The 25,886-nt window shown below is 38.7% G+C and overlaps 1 protein-coding gene across 10 annotated transcripts in view; it reads left to right on the top strand.

Annotated features, from left to right (window-relative positions):
* The window catches only part of EHBP1 (EH domain binding protein 1), a 356,920-nt gene that overhangs the window by 10,502 nt on the left and 320,532 nt on the right, over positions 1-25,886 (top strand). For 3 of the 10 annotated variants that reach the window (XM_047743941.1, XM_047743938.1, XM_047743939.1), the window contains exons 1-2: positions 19,899-20,202; positions 21,040-21,438. In XM_047743941.1, coding sequence (XP_047599897.1) covers positions 21,335-21,438 — 104 coding nt within the window. In that variant the 5' untranslated portion in view covers positions 19,899-20,202; positions 21,040-21,334. The other 7 variants (XM_047743937.1, XM_047743931.1, XM_047743935.1 and 4 more) reach the window with 5 other exon arrangements.

Raw genomic sequence — 25,886 nt, 5'->3', positions numbered from 1 at the left:
ATTTTAAGCAAATGTTTGAATTCTTCTAGCCAGCTGTATTGATAGTGCAGAGCAGTGTACAAGAGTTAGAATTGAAAGACCCTGGTTTGGGTTCCTGCACCGAGAACAATTGCCAACATTTACTGAGTTGCCGGCAACTGTTCTAGGCAGTTTATGTAAGTTGTATCATTTACTTTTCACAACAACTTTAGAAGACAAGTCCTATTATTCCCACATTATATATAAGAAAACCATTCAAATAGTTAGGAGAAGAGCTGGATTCAAATCCACACTGTTAGCCACAAAGTCTATGTTCTTTGTATTACTCCATGTGACCTCTTGCCTTCTAGCTGTTTTGACCTAAAGCAGACACAAATACTTTCTTGGTCTCTTTTTCTTTATTCTTAGGGGAATTGAATGAAATATTCTCTAAGATCCTTTCAACTTCTAAACACTCTGTGATCCCTCCCTTTTTTCTTTTCAAAATGTGAGTAAATCTTTTGTTTAAATACTGCCTTCTTTCTTCAAACTCTAAGATAATCCTCTTGTCGTTGGAGGGAGGGGCGTAAATCCTCATTGTGTCAAAGATTAGAAATTATAAAGTTGAGAAACTGTTTTGCCTTGGACCCGTCTTCCTGTTGACCTACGTGCAGTTCCTGTTGACCTACGTGCAGTCTTCTACTAATGCAAAGGGGCGTTGGGAACCCCAGTCTCCTGTGGAAGTCCTGAGAGTCTCAGACAACCTATGGATGAGGTGTGTGATGTAAGGGTTGCCCCTCTGTGTAGAAGTGTAAATTCTTTAGGAATACAGTAACCACTTATTATCTGCCTAGTTTTCTGGGTATTCCTACCTAGATTCAATAAAAATACATTTATGACATGGCATATTAACTTCTCATTAAGCTTTCCCAAATTTTTTTTAATGGATTCATATGCCAAGCTAAATACAAGAGGCAAGCTGTGTTCTCTGTGAGACCATTTGTAAGCATTCCAACACAAAGAATAGAAATATTACTTTAAGATACTCCTAGAGATTCCTGGCTGGCTCAGCCAGTAGAGCATGTGACTCTTGATTTCAGGGTCATGAACTGATGCCACATTTTGGGTTCATAGTTTATTAAAAAAAAAAAAAAAGTACCCCTGGATGGTATCTGCATGGACTCTGCACAGGATGGCTATGGAAAGATGAAGAGGCAAGAGTGAGTGTGTCCTTGTAAAGCCTGGGGTTGAGAAAGTTCAAGGAACTTTTCAAGGAAGTTCAAGGAAAAGTTCAAGTGATCCAGTCCCAACGTAGTTCTTGCTGAAATTTTCAAATGAATGAACAGTAGATGACTTCTTTACCAGAGTAAGTATACAGAATACCAGATGTGCCTACGTTTGAAAGAAGAAAAGAGGAACTTTCATTTAAAAAAAAGTAGACTCTGGAAAAGACTCTTCAGCTTTCTTTTCATTGGAACTTGATCCTCACTAAAGCAGAGAAGTGTTAGGACTAATAGCAAATTTAAAAAAAAAATAATGAACTCTTTCAGGCTCTGATCTTTGGCTTGAGAGATAATTATTAAAGAAAGCAAATTATTAGATGTATAAGTTGGATATTTTAGATAGCATGAGTGATCAATACTATCTCTTCTCTTACACTTTGTTAATTTAATCAACAGTTATATGCTATATGCTCCCTTCAGAAGGGACAGAAAAGAAGGAAATCAGCATTTACGGAGTAGTTTTCATATGTCAGACACATTATTTTCTTCATCACTTTGCCTTTTCTCCCACCCAGCCTTCTTCATAAAGTATAAACAACCACTTCTGCAATAGACAAATCAATGTAGAATCTTTTTTTTTTCATCTTCTCAACTACCTGGAAATTGTGCATTAATTTTCCTTTTTTGTAGAGGAGTGATTCAGGAGAGCATTCAAGTTTCGGAATAACTATTCTGGCCTTGATTCACTGAGGGCACTCGTCTAAGTATTGACATGGCTGTTTTCATGCAACCCTAATTAAGGAAGTATGTTTCCCATTTCATCTATCCACACTTATCCATTCATCCAGAAGAGCCCCAGGATTACATGTATGAAACATTTGAAGCCCGTCATTTTTTAATAGTTACTAATTCAGCACAAATATTTTTTTAGATTTATTTATTTGAGAGAGAGAGCACAGACGTTTGCACGAAACCTGAGCAGGGAGGAGGGGCAGAGGGAGAGGAAGAAGCACACTGCCCACTGAGCAGGGAGCCGGAGGCAGGGCTCCATTCCAGGATCCCGAGATCATAATTTGAACTGAAGGCAGACATTTAACCAACTGGACCATCCAGGTGCCCCAGCACAAATATTTAAAAATTTAAACAAACTTGGAGTGCCTGAGTGGCCCAGTTGGTTAAGTGTCTGATTCCTGATTTCGGTTCAGGTCGTGATCTCAGAGTCTTGAGATGGAGGCTCAGGGCTCTGTGCTAGGTGGGGAGTCTGCTTGAGAGTCTCTCTACCTTTCTTCTGCTCCTCCCCACTCTCTAAAATAAATAAAATCTTTAAAAAATTTTTTAAAACTATCCAGTTCTGTAGTCATTTTTATTGAAAAGGACCCTTAACTTAACTGCAATAAAACTCAAGTGAATCTCATTGATTGAAAGACAGAAGTCGGGACGCCTGGGTGGCTCAGTTGGTTAAGCGGCTGCCTTCGGCTCAGGTCATGATCCCAGCGTCCTGGGATCGAGTCCCGCATCGGGCTCCCTGCTCAGCGGGGAGCCTGCTTCTCCCTCTGCCTCTGCCTGCCACTCTGTCTGCCTGACAATATAAATAAATAAATTTAAAAAAAATAATTAAAAAAAAAAAAAAGAAAGACAGAAGTCTCAGAGCACCTGGCTGGCTCAGTCAGTAGATCACGCAGCTCTTGATCTGAGGTCATGAGTTTGACCCCCATGCTGAGCATAGAGATTGTCTAATAATAATAAAAAAGACAGGAGTCTCAGTGCATTATCAGTGAGCTGTGGAAATAAATATCTGTAAGTATAACCTCAACACAGAAAATATCAAGTATGACAGAGGAAAAAAGTAGGCTAGTTCAGAATCTATTTTGATATACCTCCTTGAAACAAATTTTCTGCTAATAATTTTTAAAAATGAGAAATATTTGCTCAATCTGTAGAGCATGCAACTCTTGATCTTGGGATCCTGAGTTCAAGTCCCACATTGGGCATAGAGCCCATTTAAAAAAAGAAAACAAGACAAAAATATTTTTTTAAAAAAATCACAAGTATGTGTTTTCATGAGCAAAAGGCCAAATCTTCTGGCTATATTATGATTACATTAATAGCAAATCCTGACTAAACTTTTCCTAATGAAACTACTTTATTGTTGTACATTTATCTGTCCTTGCATTCAAAGTATGTTGTAGTCCTTCATGCATGAATGATAAAAGTATACACAGAAAATAATTATAGCTATTAGTAAAATAGCAGTAGATTTTATAACTTTAGGAAGTGAAAAGCAGTTATCAGGATTTTCTAGTAGTATTTCTTCATATGGCAGAATTTAGATACATGTTGTTTTAAAAGTCTACAAAGAAATTGTGCTAAGTCTGCTTTTTAATCACACTGATAGTGTCTATAAATAATTGAAATTTTAGGGAGACACATCCAGGACTAGATGTACTGTGACAACTTTTAGTAATCTAGAAAATTGTGAAAATAGTCTGGTTACCTGCAACATAGTACTTAAGGAATGGAGCCTCTGGGTCCCTCCTTTGGATAGTTTAAAAAGCCCACCTGGGAATGTTGGAGGGCACATATTTTTTAAAACATGGTTTTTGACTTTTGAAAATATATTATGACTGTAAACTTAATTTTTTCTTTTTTTATTGAATTATATAATTAACATATAACATGAGTTTGTTCTCTGTATCTGAGAGTCTGTTTTCTTGTTTGTCTCTTTTTTACTTTGTTTCTTAAATGCCACTTGAGTGAAATCTTATGATTTCAGTCTTACTTATTTCATTTAGCATTATACTCTCTAGGTTCATCCATGTTGTCATGCCATCCCTGCCATATAAATGGCATGATCCCATTCTTTTTTTATGGCTGTGCAATATTTATCTATAATTATATCTGTATCTATATCTTTTTTATCCATTCATCTATCAGTAGATTCTTAGGTTGCTTCCATATCTTGGCTATTGTAAATAATGTTGCAATAAACGTAGGAATGTATGTATCTTTTTTTTTTTTTTGCATTTATCTTTTTGAATTAGTGTTTCATTTTCTTTTAAATCTTTTTTTTTTTTTTTAAGATTTTATTTATTTATTTGACACAGAGGGAGAGCAAGCACAAGCAGGGTAGCGGCAGGCAGAGGGAGAGGGAGAAGCAGGCTCCCCCCTGAGCAGGGAAGCCCAATGTGGGACTCGATCCCAGGACCCTGGGATCATTACCTGAGCTGAAGACAGGCACTTAATCTGCTGAGCCACCAGGTGCCTGTATTATCATTTTCTTTGAATAAATACCTAGTTACTGGAATTATTTGATCGTAGGGTAATGTGGTAATATTATTGTGGTTTTGATTTGCATTTTCCTGGTGATTAGTGATGTTGAGCATCTTTTCATCTGTGTTTTGGCCATTTGTGTCTTCTTTGGAAAAATGTCTATTCAGGTCCTCTGCCCATGACTTTAATTGGATTATTTGTTTTTGTTGTTGTTGTTGTTGTTTTGGTGTTAGGTTGTATGAGTTCTTTATATAGTTTGAGTATTAACTTCCTTATAGGATATAACATTTGCAAATATCTTATCTCATTCAGTAGGTAGATCTTTTCTGTTTTGTTGATGGCTTCTTTTACTGTCCAAAAGCTTTTGTTTTGGTGTGGTCCCAATAGTTATACTTTTGTTTCCCTTGCCTGATGAGATATTTCTAGAAAAATGTTTCTATCAAAGAAATTACTACCTTTGTTTTCTTATAGGAGTTTTATGGTTTCATGTCTCACATTTAGGTCTTTAATCCATTTTGAGTTTATTTTCTGTGTGGTGTAAGACAGTGATCCAGTTTCATTCTTTTTCATGTAGCTGTCTAGTTTTCCCAACACCATTTGTTAAAGAGATTGTCTTTTCCCCATAGTAAATTCTTGTCACTCTTGCATAGATGGACTATATTAGAAACTACTTTTTATATGAATTGACTATATTGACTATATATGAAACTACTTTATTGTACATTTATCTGTCCTTGCATTTAAAGTGAGTTGTAGTCCTTCATGCATGAATGGTAAAAGTATACACAGAAAATGATTACAGCTATTAGTAAAATAGCAGTAGATTTTGTAACTTTAGGAAGTGAAAAGCAGTTATTTATCAGATTATCTAGTAGTATTTCTTCATATGGTAGAATTTTTAGGCAGACATGTCCAGGACTAGATGTTCTGTGACAACTTTTAGTAATCTAGAAAATTGTGAAAATAGTCTGGCTTTTAACTAACTGTATATATATGTGGTCAAGGTTAGGAAACTAGAGTAGACTGAAAAAGAAATTTGATTACCACTGAAAACCTTTTCAAAGAAAAGATCCTGCCTTCTTCCTACAAACTGATCAAATTCGAAACCCACAGTGTTTGGAATTTTCTGGCTGACCTCAGTTGAAATGAAAATGCTAGGGAGACAAATCAGGTGCAGTGATGACAGATTTGTATAGTTCTATGGTTTTTGGCTATTGTCAACAAACTTTGGAAGATCAAATCAAGAGCCCTTGAATGTCCTTTGATTAATTTAGAAAGAGAATGGATATGCAGAGGGAAGTAACAATCTTCGCCTCCAAATTTTGGCTGGGGTCCAGCAAAACCTAGAACACACACCGCTTAAATCCAAGTGTGGAGTGCTTTCACATTTTAAATTTCTATGTTAGAATACTATATTTTGCCAAACTCTTCAGTATATTTAGTTGTCTTGGGATGTTTGGTTAAATGTGACTGCAGAATAATTTAATTGGTGAATGCCTCCGGTCAGCGGTCTGTTTCTATATTATTTTTTCTTAATATATGCTTTATGAGATTTAAATGACACACCATAAATACTACCTATGGTGTGACTTTTCATCTTTTTTAATTTTTTAAAAAGATTTATTTACTTATTTGAGAGAGAGAGAGAGCATGAGCTGGAGGGGCAGAGGGACAGGGAGAGAAAATCTCAAGCCAACTCCGTGCTGAGCATGGAGCCTGTGTAGGGGCTTGATCCTAGGACCCCGAGATCACGACTTGAGCTGAAACCAAGAGTTGGATGCTTAACCAACTGTGCCATCAGATTCATTATGCGGCTTTTTCAAGGGTACAATTCATGGGGCACCTGGCTGGCTCAGTCGGTGGAACACGTGACTCTCAGTCTCGGGATTGTACTTTTGAGCCTCACACTGGGTGTAGAGGTTACTTAAAAATAAAATCTAAAAAAAAAATGAAGTGTACACTTCAGTGCTTTTTAGTATATTCACAGAGTTGGCACCCATTACTACTATGCAATTTTAGAGCATTTTCATCACTCCCAAAAGAAACCCTATATCCATTAGCAATCACTTCCCCATTTCTCTCTTCCCCAAACCCCTGGCAATCACTAATCTACTTTCATCTCTGTGGTTTTGCCTATTATGGACATTTCATATAAATGGGATTGTATGTGGTCTTTTATGACTGAGCTTTTTTATTTAGCTTACTTTAAAGGTTCATCCATGTTGTACCACCTATCAGTACTTCATTCCTCTTTATGTCTAAATAGCATTCTGTCATATGGATATCCATATCTTGTTTATACTTCTGTCACCTGATGGAATTTGGGTTGTTTCCACTTTATGGCTCTTATGAATCAGACTGCTATGAACACTCATGCACAAATTTTTGTGTAGCCCTGAGTTTTCATTTCTGTCTTGTATATATCTCAGAGTGGAATTGCTGAGTTATATGATAACTCTAGGCTTAACATTTTGAGGAACTACACAACTCTTTTCCAAAGTGGCTGTTCCTTATTAAGATTCTACCAGCAATGCATCAGGGCTTCCATTTTGCTGCACCCTTACAAGCACTTGTTATTGTCTTTGATTTCAAGTCATCCTCGTGGGCATGAAGTGGTCTCTCATTATGGTTTTCATTTCCATTTCCCTGATGGCAAATGATGTTGAGCATCTTTTCATATGCTTATAATCATTTATGCATAATTTTTAGAGAAATGTCTATTTAAATTTGTTGCCAGTTTGTATTATTTATTTATTTATTTTAAAGATTTTATTTATTTATTTGACAGACAGAGATCACAGGTAGGCAGAGAGGCAGGCAGAGAGAGGAGGAAGCAGGCTCCTCCAGGACCCTGGGATCGTGACCTGAGCCAAAAGCAGAGGCTTTAACCCACTGAGCCACACAGGCATACCTCTGTTGCCAATTTTTAAATTGGATTATTTGTTTGTTGTTGAGTTACACAAGCTCCTTATCAAATACATGATTTGCGAGTATTTTCTCCCATCTGTTGGCAATCTTCAACTTTCTTTTTTCCAAAAAATTTTTAAAAGACTTTATTTATTTATATGAGAGACAGAGAAAACTCGAGCAGCAGTGGGAAGAAGGAGAAGCAGGCTCCCCACTGAGCAGGGAGCCTGACTTGGGACTTGATTCCAGGACCCAGGGTTCCTGGGAGCCAAAGACAGACACTTAACCAACTTAAACAACCAGATGCCCCAATCTTTAACTTTCTTAATGGTGTGTCTAAAGTACAAAAGTTTTTAGTTTTGATAAAGCACCATTTTTCTTTGTTGTTCATGCTTTTGTTATCATCTTTAAAAGCCATTGCCAAGCCCAAATTCATAAAGATTTACTCCTGTTTTCTGTTAACAGTTTTATAGTTTTAATGGCTAATATTTAGGTTGATAATCCTTTTTGTGCTAATTTTTGTATATGGTGTTTTTGTACTCTTACCTTTCCTAGTGCAATAATAAAATCATTGTGAATCCTGGGTATCAAAGACCTCAGAAATTCACAGTGGAATAGATTGAACTCTTTGGGCTGGATTGCCATTGTAGTTATAAACAATATATTCTAGAAGGAGTAATAAGTTGTATCAATGCTTCTTTTGTTTGTAATTTGTCATAGATAATTTACAAAATGACCCCAGTTGACTGATGATTACTCTCCCCTTTAGAGCTGGGTATAAACAATTGCATTAGGAATTGGTACATTTAGGAATGCTATCTTCCATGTTCCTAACAGACACCATTATGCCTTCATGGGAAGGCATAAACTTCACTATAAACTTTCAATTTTTGGTCGATCAGAAAATTAAAGTTAGTTAAATACAATCAGAAGTATCCCAAACTGAATGAATGTAAACTGGTAGAGACACTGTGGAAAATAGTTTGGAGTTTCCTCAAAAAATTAAAAATAGGAAACCCTATGGTCCAGTAATTCCAGTAACTGGGTATTTATCCAAAGAAAATGAAAACACTAATTCAAAAAGGTATATGCACTCCTATGTTCATTGCAGCATTTGTTGCAATAGCCAAGATATGGAAGCAACGTAAGAGTCTATTGATAAACAAATGGATAAGGAAGATGTGTACACACACACACACATATATCATGTAGCTGTAGAAGGATATATAACCCACCCAAAGAAGGATGAGATCATGCCATTTGGGACAACATGGATGGACCTAGAGAGTACAATTCTAAGTGAAATAACTCATATTGCAATCAAAACAAAAATGAAAACAATGAGTAAACAAACAAAAAGCAGAATCAGACCTAAAAATAAAGAAGACAAACTGATGGCTGCTAGAGCAGGGGGAATAGGGTATGGGAAAAATGGGTGAAGGGGGTAGGAGATACAGGCTTCCAGTTATGTAATAAGTAAGTCACAGGAATAAAAGGCACACCATAAGGAAAATATAAACAATAATGGCCCCAACTCGGGGTGGGGAGAAACCCTTTTAAGCTAATGAAAACTGGATTATCACAATGAAAACAGCTGTTGAGAAATTCTAAATGCCTCTTTCCAATTTTATATACATGTATCCATTTATTAAACACAGGAATTTTTAAAATCACAGAAATAGGGCTGAAGGGATCTTAAGAGTGTATACCTTCTAGTTCTTAACCTCCAGATAGCAAAGTTATCATTCTCCCAAAGTTTTCTTGGTTTCATTTCTTGGCTTTCTCAGTTTTGGTTTCTTTCTCAGGTGGCCTTGTTCTAGTGGAGGTCTCTGGCAGCAAAATAAAATAGTTATCCTTAAAACTGTCAGTCTAAGAGGAAATTGCTTCTCTTTCCTAATCATTCTCCTTCTACCAGTTGTCCCAGAATTGTGTCTGCTTGGCCTGACATGGAGTTGTGTATATAGGTCCATGTATAAATAAACTTCTCCCTTCCATCCAGAGAAGTTATGTGAACTCCTGGGATGATATCATTGGTAAGTGACTTTGGTTAGTGACACCACTAAACTGTTCTCTGTGTCAGCCCCATCCTACTCTGTGTGCTTCACCATAACTGGCTTGAGTCTCTTCAGACTATGGGACAATATTGGACTTCTAACATCTCTTTTAATTCTATTTTAGACCATTTCTTATCTTATAAGCTATTTCATGTGCTATAGCTTACAATTTTTATTATGTGTACACTTTTTTTCTCTGAAGTAAGTTTAAATTTCTTGAGGTTTTCAGCTGTGATTTATGTATTTTTATGTGTATTTTTTATGTTTTTATGGATTTTTAAAATGTATTTTTTTAATCTAATACTTTCTTCCATATAGCAGGCACCTGGCAAATATTTGAGTCACCTGACTTGACACTGAAGCAGAGAACAGAATCCTCCATATAGAATATGAAAATGAGAAGGGAGTCCAATGTGAGCCCCAACCAGAGGATGAAGAGTAAAATACCTAACAGGACCATGAAATTCACGGTTCTAAATCTGAATAAAGCAATTCAAGCACATAAAAAGTACAACTGAAAACTTATGCTTATTTTTATGATATAAAATACATATAGAAGACATTCCTAGAATGTTTTGTGAAAGAAGACTCTTCATTCACTCCCCATATGAAGGGTGTCCATGGGCAAAATGGATCTAGGTTCAGAACACATTAGATATACTAGGAGTGGATTTATTCCAGGGAGAATTTTCATTTTTATCAATATGATTTGTAAAGTTATAGATGAAAAACCTTTAGATGGAGAACATTTTAAAGAGTACATAAAGACTTATATAATATCTTTAAGACGATATTTATGCAATTTTAATCATTTTTATAAAAAACATAAAACATTAAGGGAAAATTTTTTAAAAGCTTTTATTATTTATTTATTTATTTATTTAGAGTGCACAAGAGCATGAACTGAGGCACAGGCAAAGAGATAGGGAGAGAGAGAATCTCAAGCAGACTTCCATGCTAACTAAGCCCAGAGCAAGATGTGGGCTCAGTCTCACAACCCTGAGATCATGACCTGAGCTGAAATCAAGAGTCAGATGCTTAACTGACTGAACCACCCAGGTATCCCCATTGAGGGAAAATATTATTTTTTTTAAAGATTTTATTTATTTATTTGACAGAGAGAGATTGAGAATGCACAGCAAGGGGTAGCGGCAAAGGGAGAAGCAGGCTCCCTGTTGGGCAGTCCCATGCTGGGCTTGATTCCAGGACTCTGGGATCATGACCCGAGCCCAAGGCAGATGCTTAACTGACTAGGCAACCCAGACGCCCCTAAATAATTGTTTCTAGTCGATGCAGAATGTGAGCTCCACAAGGGCAGAGGTGTTGTCTGTTGATGTGCTACATTCCTAATTCTTAGCACAGGGCTTTGGGCTTAGTAGTTATTTACAAGATATGTGTTAATACATGAATGGATTTTTTACTAAAATAGCATCAGAGAAAATTAAAATCATAAAACTATTATTCAGAGGTATACTTCCTGTAGCAAAGTGAGGTACAAGTTCCATTGTTGCCTTAAAGCTCGCAAAATCAGCTGAAATTATTAATTAATTAATTAATTAATTAAGAGAAAGCAGAATGAACTATTGGCAAAATTATTTGGCCAAATAACATTCCTGGGCATTGCAAGTATCCATAGTACACAATGATGAAGAGCGGTTATTCTCATCATCCACTTCCCAGCATGACATATGAAGAAGGACTCAACAAGTTATTTATTACTGACAACAAACTGCAGGATTTGGGTGATCATTTTGTGAACTGTGGCATAAAGTTGGAGAAGAGGAATGTTTAAAGTAGCTTTGAGTAGCTAGGAAGTATGTTATTACAAGAATAAAAGAAGTTCAGCAGTCACCAATAGGTTTCCTATTTTTGCTTTGGTCATTTGAGGACAGAGTGAATATTCTAAAGATGATCAAGTTATGACCTCTAAATACATACTTTTTAGCATGCGTTGTGTGAAGAAAGATATACAAGTACAACATGCTTATTTTCTCCACCAAAGTACAAAAGTACTTGTTATCAGGAAAAGGTGGGCACATATAAGTTTTAGAAGTGAGAAATGGGACACTGATAATGCCAGATAATTATTTCTCACCAAGTATAGCTTAGCAATATGTTCAATACCTAAAATAGACTAAATTTACTTCAGGGATAAAATATAATAGTTTTAAATGTTGAAGATACCAGTATTTCTTGAGAAGACTGAACTATGGCACAAAACATAACTCTTGCACAACAGTTGACTTTCTTTCTTTGGAGGAAAATATCAGTGATTCATTATTGGGAATACTTAAAAATAGCATCCAAAAGTTGCTACAAAATATGAAGAAATATCCAGCAGATCTCACAATGTCTTCTTTGCTAGCAGGCTATGTTCTACTCTTTGTAGGCCCCGTCACTAATTGGGTGATTTGCTGTAAAAGAGAGATCTGGAATGATATTGCAACTCTCTCTGGCTCCCATGTTATTGCCCTTGCCCTGGAATTTTTCTTCACCTTGGCTTGCTTAGCAGATTGCCCAAACTGTGCATGAGCTCTACCCTCTGAAACCTGGGTTCAGTTTCCATCTCAACTCATCTGGGACAAGCTCCTGCAAGAAGGCTGCTTTCCTTTGGCCCATGTTTAGTGCCCTCGTAAGTGGGATTCTACCTGATTTCAGCTAGCTGCTGTTTTTTTCCCCACTGTTTGAGATGGAAATACTCTGATTTAATGCCACATGGTGGGTATTCAGTGCCCTCCGAGACTGTGAATTCTTACTGCTTTTCTTTGCCTCTCCTGTCTAACCTTATTATTTCTGAAGATGTTAATTTCATTATCATGTTCACACTAAATATAATCATCCAGGAATTATTCAGAGGAAGACATTGGCTGGTTGCTCTGTCTGGTTACCTGGAATTTATTCCAATTTTTGAAAACATAGAGGAAGCAGAGGTCAGTTTACTTTTTACGATTTATCAAAGACAACATTTCATGGGAAATGAACAATAGACTTTGGTCAGGAATCCCTACTGATGTTATAGGAGATAAATATATTGAATTAAGCAAAAACTTTATCAGAATGGGTTCTTAATTCCAACTCAAACCTTTGCTGCAATAGTTCTGGTAATGATCCACTTTTTTGTGATGTATAAATATCTCACAATTATACCTATCTTGACATACAGTCTCGGTGTACTGGGACTTCACCATCCCGAGATTATTTCAAGTAATTTGAAAGGTCAGACTGAGAGGGTGGTACAGACCAGCAAGTATACTCTAGAGTCAAGAGTTGTATTTAGCTGGTCCACAATTGGATAGTGGGGCCAATGGTTTATGGATGTCACCCATTCAAATGGTTAATGTCTTTGTGGTGTTGTTGCTACATTTGGAGTATCCACATTTTGAATATCATCCATGACTGTAATAATTCTTGAGGATTTTTGAGCCTTCTAATCATTCAACATATTTCTCCAGATTAACAATAAGAGACTGGCCTATTGAATCATTCAAGGATGCTTTCTACAGACTTGCTTCCGTCTCTATCTGAATTTCAAGGCGGTTAGGGATGCTCCTGTGTCTCCACCAACCAGGTCCAGGTTAGCCTTTCCTAGATGCTATGGAACTGGACAAAATTGGATTTTTAGCATATAAGTTAGGTTCTGAAATTAGTGTCATCTCAGATTCAGTATGCGAATGTTCATTATGGCTAACTGTGAAGATTTGTTCATGGGAAACTAGCACAGAAGCAGTTTCACAAAAGGATACTCTCTTTTTAGGTCAAAGATGTTTTCTTTTCCTTTTTCCTTATTTATTTATGATTTGAAAGAAAGCATGTGCTCACCCAAGGAGGAGAGAGAGAGAGAGAGAGAGAGAGAGAGAGAGGAAGAGTGTGAGGACGCGCATGGGGGGGTGGGGGGGGGAGTCAGAGGGACAGGGAAAAAAAGTCTTAAACAGACTCCACATTGAGCATGGAGCCCGGGGCTCGATCTCACGACATTGAGATCATGATCTGATCTGAAACCAAGAGTCAGACGTTAACCAACTGCACCCCGCAGGTGCCCCAAAAGATTGTTTTCTGATGCAGATTTTCTATGCTTTCATGTCAACCATAGAACTTGGGTCCTATGATAGAGGGGGGGAAAAAAAGGCTGTCTTTTAAGAGAATAAATATTAATGGCTAAGTATTTTGTTAGAATTATTATTTGAGGTTATATAGGGGGTACAAATATCAATGTAAAAAAATTCAGGTTTCCAAGAATTATAATTTCATTTTTCTATAACTCAACTCAAATTCTCTTTTAGGCTCTGACTTCACAAGGGGTGACAGAGAATAATCATGGTCAATTTGGCAGGGACTGCATCTAAACTGAGGGGGTTTACACAGTAGCAGGGTGTCAGAGGAGGGGGATAGAGGATTCGATCTCTGCTCCTCCTCTACCACTCTGGCTCCCCCAAGATTTCTAATCTGCACCCTTCCTCAATGGCATATATCCCCACAAATTGCTGCTGAGTCAATCTTGGCCTATCAGCAAGGCCTCTAGGTCTGGTGGTTTCTTCTGTCTCTGTACCCTTTTGGGTGTCTAGAAATCATCATGTTGAGTTTCCAGAACCTTCATGGTACTATGTAAGGCTTCACTGTCCATTATGGTGGCTATCAGCCACATGTGCCTATTTAAATTTAAATTAATTAAGATTAAATATTAACACTCCAGTTTCTCGGTTACATTTCAAGTGCTCAATAGCCCCAAGTGGCTAGAGTCTACTACATTGACAGCCAGGTATAGAATATTTTGTTCATCACAGAAAGTTCTATTGAACTGTACTCTAAAGTCTTGGCTGGACTAGACACACAGTTCAACTTTTTCTTCTCTTTAGGATCTTGCCTCTTCCCTTTGGCCCTAACAAGGAAAAAGAACATTAAGTTATCTCTCTCAGCTCTCAGATCCCATAGATAGATCCTGCCCCTTCAGTTGGCCCTCTCCACGGCTGGTGCCAGAATAGAGAATTGTGCAGTAAGTCCTATTCTCAGGGACCCACCAGCATCGAGCTTCTCAATACTTTCCTCCCAACTCTTCTTCTCCTTCTAGTTCAGGAAATCCATTTCTCTTCTTTACAGAAGGAAGTTTTACTGTTGTCTTTAGCAGTACTGTCCAATAGGAATATAACGTGAGCCATATGTATAATTTAAATTTTTTCCATAGCCACATTAAAAAAGCAAAGTAACAGGTGAAATTAATTTTTAATGTCTTTTATTTAACCCAATGTATCCAAAATATTATAATTTCAACACATAATCAATATAAAAATTACTTAATAAGATATATTTCATTCTGTTTTACATGTTAAGTCTTTGAAATTAATGTGTATTTTATACTTACAGCACATCTCAGTTTGAACTAGCCATATTCAACTAGCCATATTGAACACTAGTGTTCAGTAGTCACCTGTGGCTAGAGGTTATCCTACTGAACAGTGTAGGTCTCTATAAGGATCCATTTCATTACTCCCTAAGGGCTAGGATTTTGAACTCAAAAACCAGGGGGAAATTCCCTGTTTCTCTGCATTCTGTTATATTCCTTTCCTGAAACAATGAGCAAAGACCAGCCTACATGAGAATGGGTGAGATGCTGAGAGTGTCTTAGGGTGGGATCTAGGAGGAGAAAGGCCAATAGGATAAAAAGAAGTACCTAGAAAAACAGCTGCTACAGAGACCATCGGTTAATATTTTGGAAGTATTAGCTTGCCACAGTGAGTTTTTTTTTTTTTTTAAAGATTTTATTTATTTGACAGAGAGAAATCACAAGTAGGCAGAGAGGCAGGCAGAGAGAGAGGAGGAAGCAGGCTCCCTGCTGAGCAGAAAGCCCGATGTGGGGCTCGATCCTAGGACCTGGGATCATGACCTGAGCCGAAGGCAGCGGCTTAACCCACTGAGCCACCCAGGCGCCCCCACAGTGAGTTTTTTGTTTTTGTTTTGTTTTGTTTTGTTTTTGAACATAAGAATTGATGTAGGATCGTCAGGAGTAAATTTGTTTACTATGGGCTTGAAAGAAATAATTTCAGGATGCCTGGGTGGCTCAGTCGTTTAAGTGCCCAACTCTTGATTTTGGCTCAGGTCGTGATCTTAGGGTGGTGAGAAAAAGCCCCTCATTGGGCTCTGTGCTGCATATGGAGCCTGCTTGAGATTCTCTCTCTCCCTCTCCCTCTGCCCCTCCCCACATACTGTGTCTCTCTTTCTCTCAAATAAATAAATAAATAAATAAATAAATCTTAAAAAAGAAAAAAGAAATAATTTCATTAGCAGTTAAAAATTGCAGTAGTGTTGTATACAGTCTAACTGCTATGGTAACTGGAAAATAATGCAAAAGCCTGCAGTGCTATTACTGGGAGTAAATCTTAGTGCTAGGACTAAAGCACAGATAAGTTATATTAGTAGTTAAATCCTGCAATAATACCTCTGACAATTTTTACTGCAAAACTGTAAAGCCTAAATATAAAAATTTTATAACCAGAAATGATCATAATTCAAGCCTTTGGTTGCATTTCATACACTAGAATCTCCATTTTGGAGGTTTCTGGAACAGTGACTAGCAAAGCTGTTTCATGGAAAATAAGTTCCATATTTTCAAAATTGTCATGGCAAAGAAGATTGGAAGTTTTGAGATGGCATTTTCCACTTGTTTCTTCATATTTCATCTTCACTATAAGCTTGATGATATTTAAAGCCAAAATTGAAATTATTTTAAATGTTAAATCTTCTGTTAAGTGAAACACCTATAAATTTTCTCATTCAACACCTGGGTCAAATGAACAGTACAATCAAAGTAACATACACCCATGAGTCTATTACACACAGATTAAGCCTGGGATGGAATGAAGTGATAAATCAAGACCTGAGAAAATAAGGGACTAGAAAAGGGTTTGGGGTGCAGTTTCCCTGTGGAAGTGGGGGGAGGGTCAGAAGGATATATACACTGGTAGGTAGAGAGAATGGGGAGGCCTTAAGAAAAATGTAACTTCCAGCATGCCAGAAGATCTCAGCTAATACATTGTGTGAAAGGTGGTTATGAAGACTGAGAGTAAGTGAATTCTTAGTAATTATTATAAAATCTTGAGTCCACATAAGTTATTGGTTTTCCACTCTTGGCAATTACTGAGTCAATGAGAGAGGAATAAAGTTAAATGCACTGTTTCTTTAGTCCTAATGTAGTTACGTTCAGTAGCAACGAAGTATTGTCCAAGTATTCTTGAAGGTCTGGTTGTTTTTTTCCTTGACTGTTTATGAAACAAACACAATGGTGTACATTATTAATTACCATTTATTGACTGTTTACGATGTATTAAGTTCTTTGCCTACTCATCTTCCATCTTAACATCCTAGAAAGGCAGGCGTGGTTATTTGTTTGACAGAATAAGAAGCTGAGACTTACAGAGGTTAAGTAATTTGTGTTATTTTCTTGTATGGGTGCTGAACATCTGTTTCTGAAAACTCTTTTGAGAATAGGAATTGTATCTTTAATGTACTGTTAATAGTATTTATATAATCAATACTCAGTGGTTTTCAATAATTTTCAACTAAGCAGATGAAAAAGATCTTAAGATAGTATATATGGAAGATTCTTCAATAAATTTAGTTAGCAGACAGATTATTTAAAAAAAAAAAAAGTTATGAGAGAAGAAGTAGTTGTTTGGTGGAGCCTCCAGGAGCTAGCCTTTGAACCTGAGCTCAACAGCAGAACAATGTCAATCTGGTCTTAACTACTTCATTTAAAAATAAAAACTAGGGACATGTGAGTGGCTCAGTTGATTAAGCCGTTGCCTTCCGCTCAGGTCCTGATCCCAGGGTCCTGGGATCGAGTCCCACATCAGGCTCCTTGCTTGGTGGGGAGCCTGCTTCTCTCTCTGCCTCTGCCTGCTTGTGCTCTCTCTCTCTGACAAATAATAAAATCTTTAAAAATTAATAAAAATAAATAAAAATAAAACTATATGTTTATTTTAAAGGGAGTAAGCAAAGGGAGAGGGCACCAAGGCAACTCCCTGCTGAGTGGGGAGCTGGACATGGGGCTTGATCCCAGACCCTGAGATCATGACCTGAGCTGAAATCAGGAGTTGGATGCTTACTCAACTGAGCCACCCAGGTGCCCCATTAATTACTTCATTTTGAACCTTGGCCTCTTCTTAGCTCCTGTGCAGCTAGAATGAAATAGTTTACATCCAAGAAAAATACTTCCCCTAAAAAGAAAAGCTGTCTTAAACGAAACTCTTTGTCAGTCTCTTGAGAAAATTCTCTAAGGGTTCTATACACTCCTCCTTGTTCTTCTTCTTATTCCTCCTCCAAAAAAAAAGACGTATTTAAAACTGATTGCTTTTTATTTTTTAAGATATATTTATTTAGAGAGAGTGCGTTGGGCGGCAGGTGTTGGGGGAGGACTAGAGGGAGAGGGAGAGAGATAATCAGACTCCCTGCTGAGCACAGAGCCAGATGCGGGGCTGGATTGCACCACTTTGGGAGCATGACCTGAGCTGAAACCCAGTTGGATGCTTAACTGGGCGCCACCCAGGCGGCCCCAAACTAATTGCTTTTAAGATAGTTTCTTTACAATAAAGTCTCTCTCTCTCTTTTTAAGGATGAGAAAGACTATTATATGAAACTAAGCTGACCACATAAGAAAGTTTGAAAAGTTCTGAAGAACAATAAATAGGATGCAAAAACCCTCCTGATCATCATGTGAATTGTTCCTGAAGGGCAACTTAGATTAAAATTGTTTATGACCATTTCTATAAATTAGTCATTAAAAAAAACCCCATACACTTAAAGTCTGTTAATGATGCAGACTATATCACCATATGAGATCATAATGGGTGTAAGTTGTAGTGACTTAGTAAACCACTCAGGAAGGACACTTGAGAACTCTTAAGATGTACAGAAAATAAGAATAATATAAATATTATGGTTATCTTAATATTTAAAAATTAAGACTGTAGCAAAATAAGTGATATCTATGTCCTTTTCTGTAAAATGCACATTGTGTTCTTGGGGTATTTTTTTGATCACTTTATTAAAAGTGGAAATAGAATTAGATATTGGATTCCAGCTTTCTGTCTTCCCATCTCTCATGATTCTCCAATCTCTCTCTCTCCTTTCTCTTGCTCGCCTGTCTATAGATGGGATCAACTCTCACTCACCACTGCCCTCCTGTCCTGTCCTTCAAAGAATCCTTCCCTAGACCCTGATAACTTTCCAGTTACTTTGTCCATTCACTCTGTTCTCCATCCTTAGCAAGATTAACATTGGCCCTTAATTGTTTCCGTGGCCCAACCTGCTTTCTTTCATGTTAGCTACCTTCTCTTTTTTCAAACTGTATGATGATTGCTTATAGGGTGCTCTACTTCTCTGACCATTCCTCCTCAGTCTCTTTTCCAGTTTACTTCGCTTATTCCTTAAATGTTGGGACCGCCATCCCCCTCCCCCCATCATTCTTTGCCCTCTTTACACCAAGAGGTCTGTGAACCACCTAAAACTGAAAGCAGATTTTTGAGTTTTATGATAGGATAAATTTCTCTCCTTGGGTTAGTGTCTATAGCTTTCATCATATTCTCAAAAGGATCCTTGGCTTTTTTAACAATGTTAAGTGTCCCTGCCCTCACAGTCTCCTTGGGTTATTTCATCTTCCTCTTTGCCTAGAATCATCCTTTTTATATGCTGGCCACTCCCGAATCATTTACAGGGGAAAAAGAGCAAAGCAAGAAAAATAAAATGCTGAAGAATCAGAACAAAAAGTAATTGCACCATGAACAGTTCGGTTTTAGCTCAGCTTATTGTATCCCGTTGAGGACCAGTAGACTGAACGCTAGGCGTGGGTTGTCAGGGTCATTACTTCAGTTTGTCAGGGAAAAAAACCCCAGGAGAAATCGGGTGAAACCAAGGCTGCGTGCGCAAACACCCTGGTTGCTAGTGGCGCAGGAATAGACGCACCCAGCTCCTAGGGTGGGGATAGGAGAGTACAGGAGGGAAAACCACAGCTGCCACACTATGCACAGCTGCACCGAAGCCATCCCCAGCTCTACTTTCAGACTCCAGCCAGAAACCCCGCCCGGCACCCAGCGCGCCTTTGACCGACATCCACCTTAAGCAACCATCGTCCCGTTCACTATAAACACTCCTTACTCCTCCCGCCTATCTTTTCCCTCTCCAAGCCAGTCAGAAGAGTGGGCGGGATCGTCCCTGCTGGGTTCCAATTTTTTTTTTTTTTTTTTTTTTTTTCAAAAGGATAGACTGCGCGCCCAGCATTCCGGCTGGGGAAAAACACCTCCAGAGCTAAGGGGTGGAGCCAATGTTATGGGCACCCAGGTCGGCCAATGAGATGCCCCCACCACTGAAAGGCCCGGCCGCCGAGATGGCGGGGCACGCGCGGTGCCGAGCCAAATGGCGGCGGGGGCGGACGGAGGTTGAGCCGCCGTGGGTAGGGTTAGTGTGAGAGGTGCGGCGGGGGAGGTAATGATGATGGTGGCGGAGGAGGAAGGCGGGGGAGGGGGTGGTGGGCACTGAGCGGCGGCTCTGGCAGGGTTTTGTAGGGTGGGGGACGGTCGCGGGGCGACTCCGTCCGGGAGGGGGCGGGCGTGAGGCGCGCCGTCCGCCTGAGGGGCTGCAGACCCCGGCTCCCGCGAGCGCCGCGGCTGGCTCGGCTGTTCCATGTGGCTCCGGCGGGGATGGAGGACTCGGTGGCGGCGGCGGCGGCTGCTGCTGCGCCGGCGACGGAGGAGCGGCGCTGAGGAGGGAACCGGGCCAGACTGAGCCCGACAGCGGGATTAGAGGTGTGAGGAGGGGGCGGGAGTGGACGTGCGGCGGGGTCGGGGCTTGGGGACCGGGCTGGGGTCTTCTGGCATCGCCTGGGTGACAGGGACCGCAGGCGAGCCACCGCCTTACCACCGCTGTGGGGCAGGGGTCTGGGCTCTGTGCTTGAGGAAAGGAGGCTCCGGTGGACGGTTCCCTTCGAAAGGGGGAGGGAGGCACCCCACCCCGCACCGTGCACTTGCCCCGCTGGTCATTGCTTCACGCCCAGGCAGGAGTTTCCATTTCCCTCCGGTTGGCAGCGAAGGCGGGGAGCCCGAGTGGCCTGGAGCCGGGACCTTGCCCTCCCTTTGCCTTGAGATTTCCCTCCACTCCTCTTTCCCCATCCATTTCCCCCTCCGACTGAACAACAGCATTCCTCCTCGCTCCTTAATTTGTTCCAAGCACATATTCTAGGACTGGAGGCTATTATTTATTAGCTGAAAAACAAAGTTTATTTTGAAATGTTCCACTCCTCCCTCTGACTGGCAGTGGACATTAATAACAGCATCCCTAGACTTTCCCGCTCTGCTCGCCTTTCTGTGATGCTAGGAGGGGGAGATAGGGCCCCGACTTGGCGTTTCTCGATTGTTGTTGATGCTGATTACCTGATGTGTTGCTCCACGTCTTCGGTGTGAATTGTAATTTCTTCCTTGATGTCTTGCATCCTTGATGTTACTGGCTTTTGAGGTTGGTGTTTTGTTTCATTGTTTGAAAAACATGCGAGAACTGAGGTTGTCTGTTGCAGTGTTATCTAACATGGGTGGTTAGTCACTCCTCATGCTTCTCTCATATTTTTCTCTCTTTGTTTTGCTTTTCAGTCCTCCAGATTACACATCATACAGTCCCCGAGGTGGAATGGTGATGTCTCCATGAGGGAACCTCCTCTCATTCATCCTGTCATGTGTATCATACTGTTCTTGACTGGGCCATTCATCTAAGATGGGATTTACCCTGTGAAACAGGGCGAAGACTTATGGACCCCAAACATCATTTCAAGTTGTAATTGAGTTTTTTAAAGTACAGACATACATGCAAAGCTCCTTTGCTTTGGGCCCTCTGCTTTGTTAAAGCTGCTGTATTGCTAACCCAGAACTGCTCCAGTGACTGACCATCATGGCTTCAGTTTGGAAGAGACTGCAGCGTGTGGGAAAACATGCATCCAAGTTCCAGTTTGTGGCCTCCTACCAGGAGTTGATGGTTGAGTGTACCAAGAAATGGTAAGATGTCTGGGGGTAGAGTTTACTGTGGCCTAAATTCACTGTGGCCTAAAGTCAGCTGACAGCTGACACACCTTTCTGTAGTGCACGAGTGTGTACAGACTGGGCAGGGAACAGATTACTCTAACAAGTATTGTGGTATACACTGTTGCTGCTGGTACCATCCCTGTGGGTTTTAATTACTGCATTTCAGTATGGCTCAAAGAAGTGTAACTCTGAGAGCTTACTAAGTACAGTAGATTTGGTCTTGAGGTCTTTCATCATTAGTGTTAGTGTAACTTTGATTTTTTTATAATTTGAAGGAGATACAGAGAATGCTATTGAATATTGTAAACATGCATATGTATTATTGTAACATATGCATTTTAATAGAGTTATAATATAGAAATCTATATTCTTGTGGGGTGGTGATAATCTATTTTATTTTGTTCTTGATTTTTCATTTGTCTTGGTTTAAAATAAATAATTTTTCATTATTTTAATAATGGAACGCCAGTCCATAATACAGCCTTAGAAATTCTTTTGTTATATGCTTAGTCAGGCAACTGTATTTTATTTTAATTGCCTAATGGGATACATTTCTTGGCCAGACTTAAGGAAGCAATTAGTAGTTCTGGCCTACGATTTGCTTCTTTCTACTTGAGCGAAGTAAATTTAGGGCTTTCTTTTCACTGTCTTGAATGGTAAGCAAGAATTCTTATTTAGTAAGAGGAAAAGAGTTAATGTTAAGCAAATGGTCCTTTGGGTTTTGACTTATTACAGTGTTTAAATAGTATTACTGCGGAAATAAGTCCCATTTTATTATCCACAAGGACTGTAATCTCATGTCTGTATTACCTCTCTTTTTAACATGCTTTTTATTAGATAAAAAAATAACTTGCTCTGTTCTAGAACTCTTAAAGCATATTTGAATATTGGGAAACCAGTTTCTGAATGCTTTGCTCTTGGACTTGTTAGGAATGTTATTTTATGTGCAATTCATGAAATGCATGCACTGATTACCTACTTTACACCAGGCACTGTGGCTTTAGAATTGAATATGACATAATCCCCACCCTCAAGGAGCTCACAGTTCAGGGTAATGACAGTCATGTAAATAAATTCACTTATCACGGTACAGTAATACAAATGTGTATGATGTAGGGATTTTAATCTGTCTCCATCACTTAACAGTTGGTTATCCTTGGGAACAGTTTATTTCTCTATGACTTAGTTTCCATATCTGCAAAAGAAATAATGGAACCATTTTATAGGAAGAGTTATTGTGAAGATTAAATGAGTAATTTAATCCCCAATAAATGCCATTATCACTTACAAAGTTGGCATTGGAGGAAATAACTCTCTAAGGGTAGAGGGGAAGGTCTTGGGATGGCTTCCTGGGATCTGAGTTGGGTTCTGAAAGATTCATAGTAGTTGGCCAGAAAGCCAAGGGGGAAGAAATGAAGACTATTTTAGACTGAAGCAATAGCCTATGCAAAAAGTATGGAGGAATTAAGTAACATGGGATGTGCTGGAAATTCAAGCAGTGCAGTTTGTTGATGGGGCTTAAAGTGCAGGATGGGGGCAGGGCAGTGGGATATTATGTTAGAGCGGCAGGCAGGATTCCAATCAAGGAAAGTTATGTGCTTATACTATTATATGTGGCTTGGACTTTATTCTGTGGGTGATAGTGAAAGGTTTTGAGCAGAAGATACATTAGGTTTGCATTTTGGAAAAATCACTTGAATGATAGTGTAGAGTAAGGATCATAGTGGGAAAGGGTGACTGGAGACAGCAATGTCTGCCTACTGTTGGAGTAGGTAAGGTGAGGGAAAAGGATTAGATTAAGGCAGAGCACAGGAAATGGAGAGGCACACTTAGGACACAAAATGGTTAGGACCTGGGGGCTCCTTTCAGTCAGGGGTGTGGAAAGGATGGGGATGAGAGAGCGGGAAAGGCCTAGATTGACCTCCCAAGTTTCTGGTTTGGAAGACTGGGTACTTACTAACCAAACGAAGAAAAGAGGAATATCCTCCTTACAAATAATTTTTAACTAGGCAGTATACTGGGAGTATCAACTTAAAGATGGTTAAATCTGAGTCTCTTTTTTTAAGGGATATAGAACATATCAGGTGATTATCTTTAGTTACAAAATCAGTTTCTTCCCCATAGTTTGCAGTATCACTGAAATTTCTTTTCCCCTTGAGATGTAAGTTATTGTTAATATGTCTCAATGTGAAAGCAAGAATGAAAATTTAATTCGATTACAGTTGAACAGATGGTTTGATCATTTTTAGGGATGGCCATTATAGTATACCTGTTAAATTGAATCTTTCTGATAAAACTTTCTTTAATCTTTCTTTAAATATAGAATCTTTCTTTAAAACTAGAAGCATTTGGGTGTTCTAGAATTTTCAATTTTATAGTAATAACATGGAAGATAAATTACAAGTGTTGAGAGGATAAGAAAATAGATCTGGTATAGGGAAGAAGAAATAAACTATAAAAAGAGAGAACAGATAGCATTCCATTGGTATTGTGTCTTTGGAGGTAACCTGTGAATATAGATTTCATTGCCTTTTAGAACCTTGCTACTTAAAATGTTTTCTGAGAAGCAGGAGCATTTGCAACACCTGGGACCACCTGTTAGAAGTGCTGACTCTCAGACCATGCCCTAGACCTACTGAGTTAGAACTGCATTTTAGTAAGATCCACAGTTTGCATACTAAAGCTTAAGAAGCAGTATTTTATTTTATTTTATTATTTATTTATTTATTTATTTTTTAAGATTTTATTTATTTATTTGACAGACAGAGATCACAAGTAGGCAGAGAGGCAGGCAGAGAGAGAGAGGGGAGGAAGCAGGCTCCCTGCTGAGCAGAGAGCCTGATGTGGGGCTCGATCCCAGGACCCTGAGATCATGACCTGAGCCGAAGGCAGAGGCTTTAACCAAACACTGAGCCACCCAGGCGCCCCAAGAAGCAGTATTTTAAAATAATGTTTTCAACTTTCCCAAGTGCCCATTCATGTTTCTAGAATAAAGTATATTCAAAATACACTGACTTCTGCATGAATTTGAAACTCAGGGAATGAAGATCAAACTCAGGAGATTGAGGAAAGGCATAGTGTGTTGATGGAAGAGGGTCATGGGAATCAGGAAATGTTTTTCAAGGGAGAATGTGTTCTTTCTGTGATTAAGGAGAGGAGAATGTTTCCCATGTTATTTTGCCATGGCCATAGGGTATGAGCCTGGATATGACATATAACTGGATGAAGGTAAGGTTTAAGGATATTTTTTTTAGATCTAGGGCATGAGCAAACACAGTCCTTTACCTTTGATCGAAGGATGGATTCTATAGATTAGAGGATTTGGGGCTTCTGCTTTCTCAAAGTTCTTTTCTCTGTTGCTGTATTCTGGTATTTCACCTTTGCTCTCGCTGATGGGGTGTGAGTTTCTTTAGTTCAATAGAGTCCACTTCCTGATTCTTTCATGTTGTTGTGGTTCTAGAACATAGGTCAGGAACAAAAACCTGAATGACTTACTAATCTGAGAGAAGGACACTGTACTGCGAGGTTTTCTATTCCTTATCACTCCTTGATTGTCATGTTAAGGCTCTAGCAAATATGGAGATGACAGAGGTTTATATTTCCTACTCTTATTGTTGTCTCCAAGTCATTTAATTATTAATCACTTAATTGACAAAGCTGTTGGCAAGTAATGAGGCCACCGGAGATGAGTTTGCGGGAAAGAGACCGTGTGGTCCTTTTTCTTAGTTTATTTGTTACCTGGTTCTTTGATCATTTGTGGGTTTTTAGATTCTGAGAAAAGTCTTCACTCTATGAACTCTCAGGGGTTATTCAGGTTTTTAAGGAAACTACTTGAAAGTTGACAAGTTTTGGTTATAATTTAAGTTGCAGAGCTCATTTCTGCAGAGCTCATTTCTGATAGCTCCCTAATTTATGAACCATTATGTATGAGTATATATTATACTGTATGTGTATAATGTGTATGTGTCTGTATCTGCCTATTTGAACATATTTAATCTAGTTTTTTATATTTCATCTAATTCTCAGTTTTAGCATTAAAAAAGTATATAAAGTAATATAAAATTTTCCCTAAAAGGCATAAATATATTTGTTTCTGATCTTTCCATGTCATATATATTTTTTAAAAATATATTTTTAAAAAATATATACTTAATTATAATTTATTTTAAAAGCAGGTAATACAATCACATGGCTCAATATTATAGGGGTACCAAAAGGGGTGTGTGTGTGTATCCCTGAAAGTAACTCCTCATTTTCTCTATTATTCCACTCCTCTTTGCAGACTTTGTGATTTCAGGATTTGAAAAGTGAAAAACATCAACAACAATAAAACCTCTTCCTAGTGCTTAAGTTTGTGATTCTGGCCTGTTAGATAAAATATAAACTCCTTAATATGATATTCCAGGCTCTCTCTAACTGAT

Source organism: Lutra lutra, chromosome 9 (genome assembly GCF_902655055.1).
Source record: "Lutra lutra chromosome 9, mLutLut1.2, whole genome shotgun sequence".
NCBI classification, from domain to species: domain Eukaryota; kingdom Metazoa; phylum Chordata; class Mammalia; order Carnivora; family Mustelidae; genus Lutra; species Lutra lutra.
The sequence above is the reverse complement of the archived record's forward strand: the minus strand, read 5'-3'. Positions and strand labels throughout refer to the sequence as shown.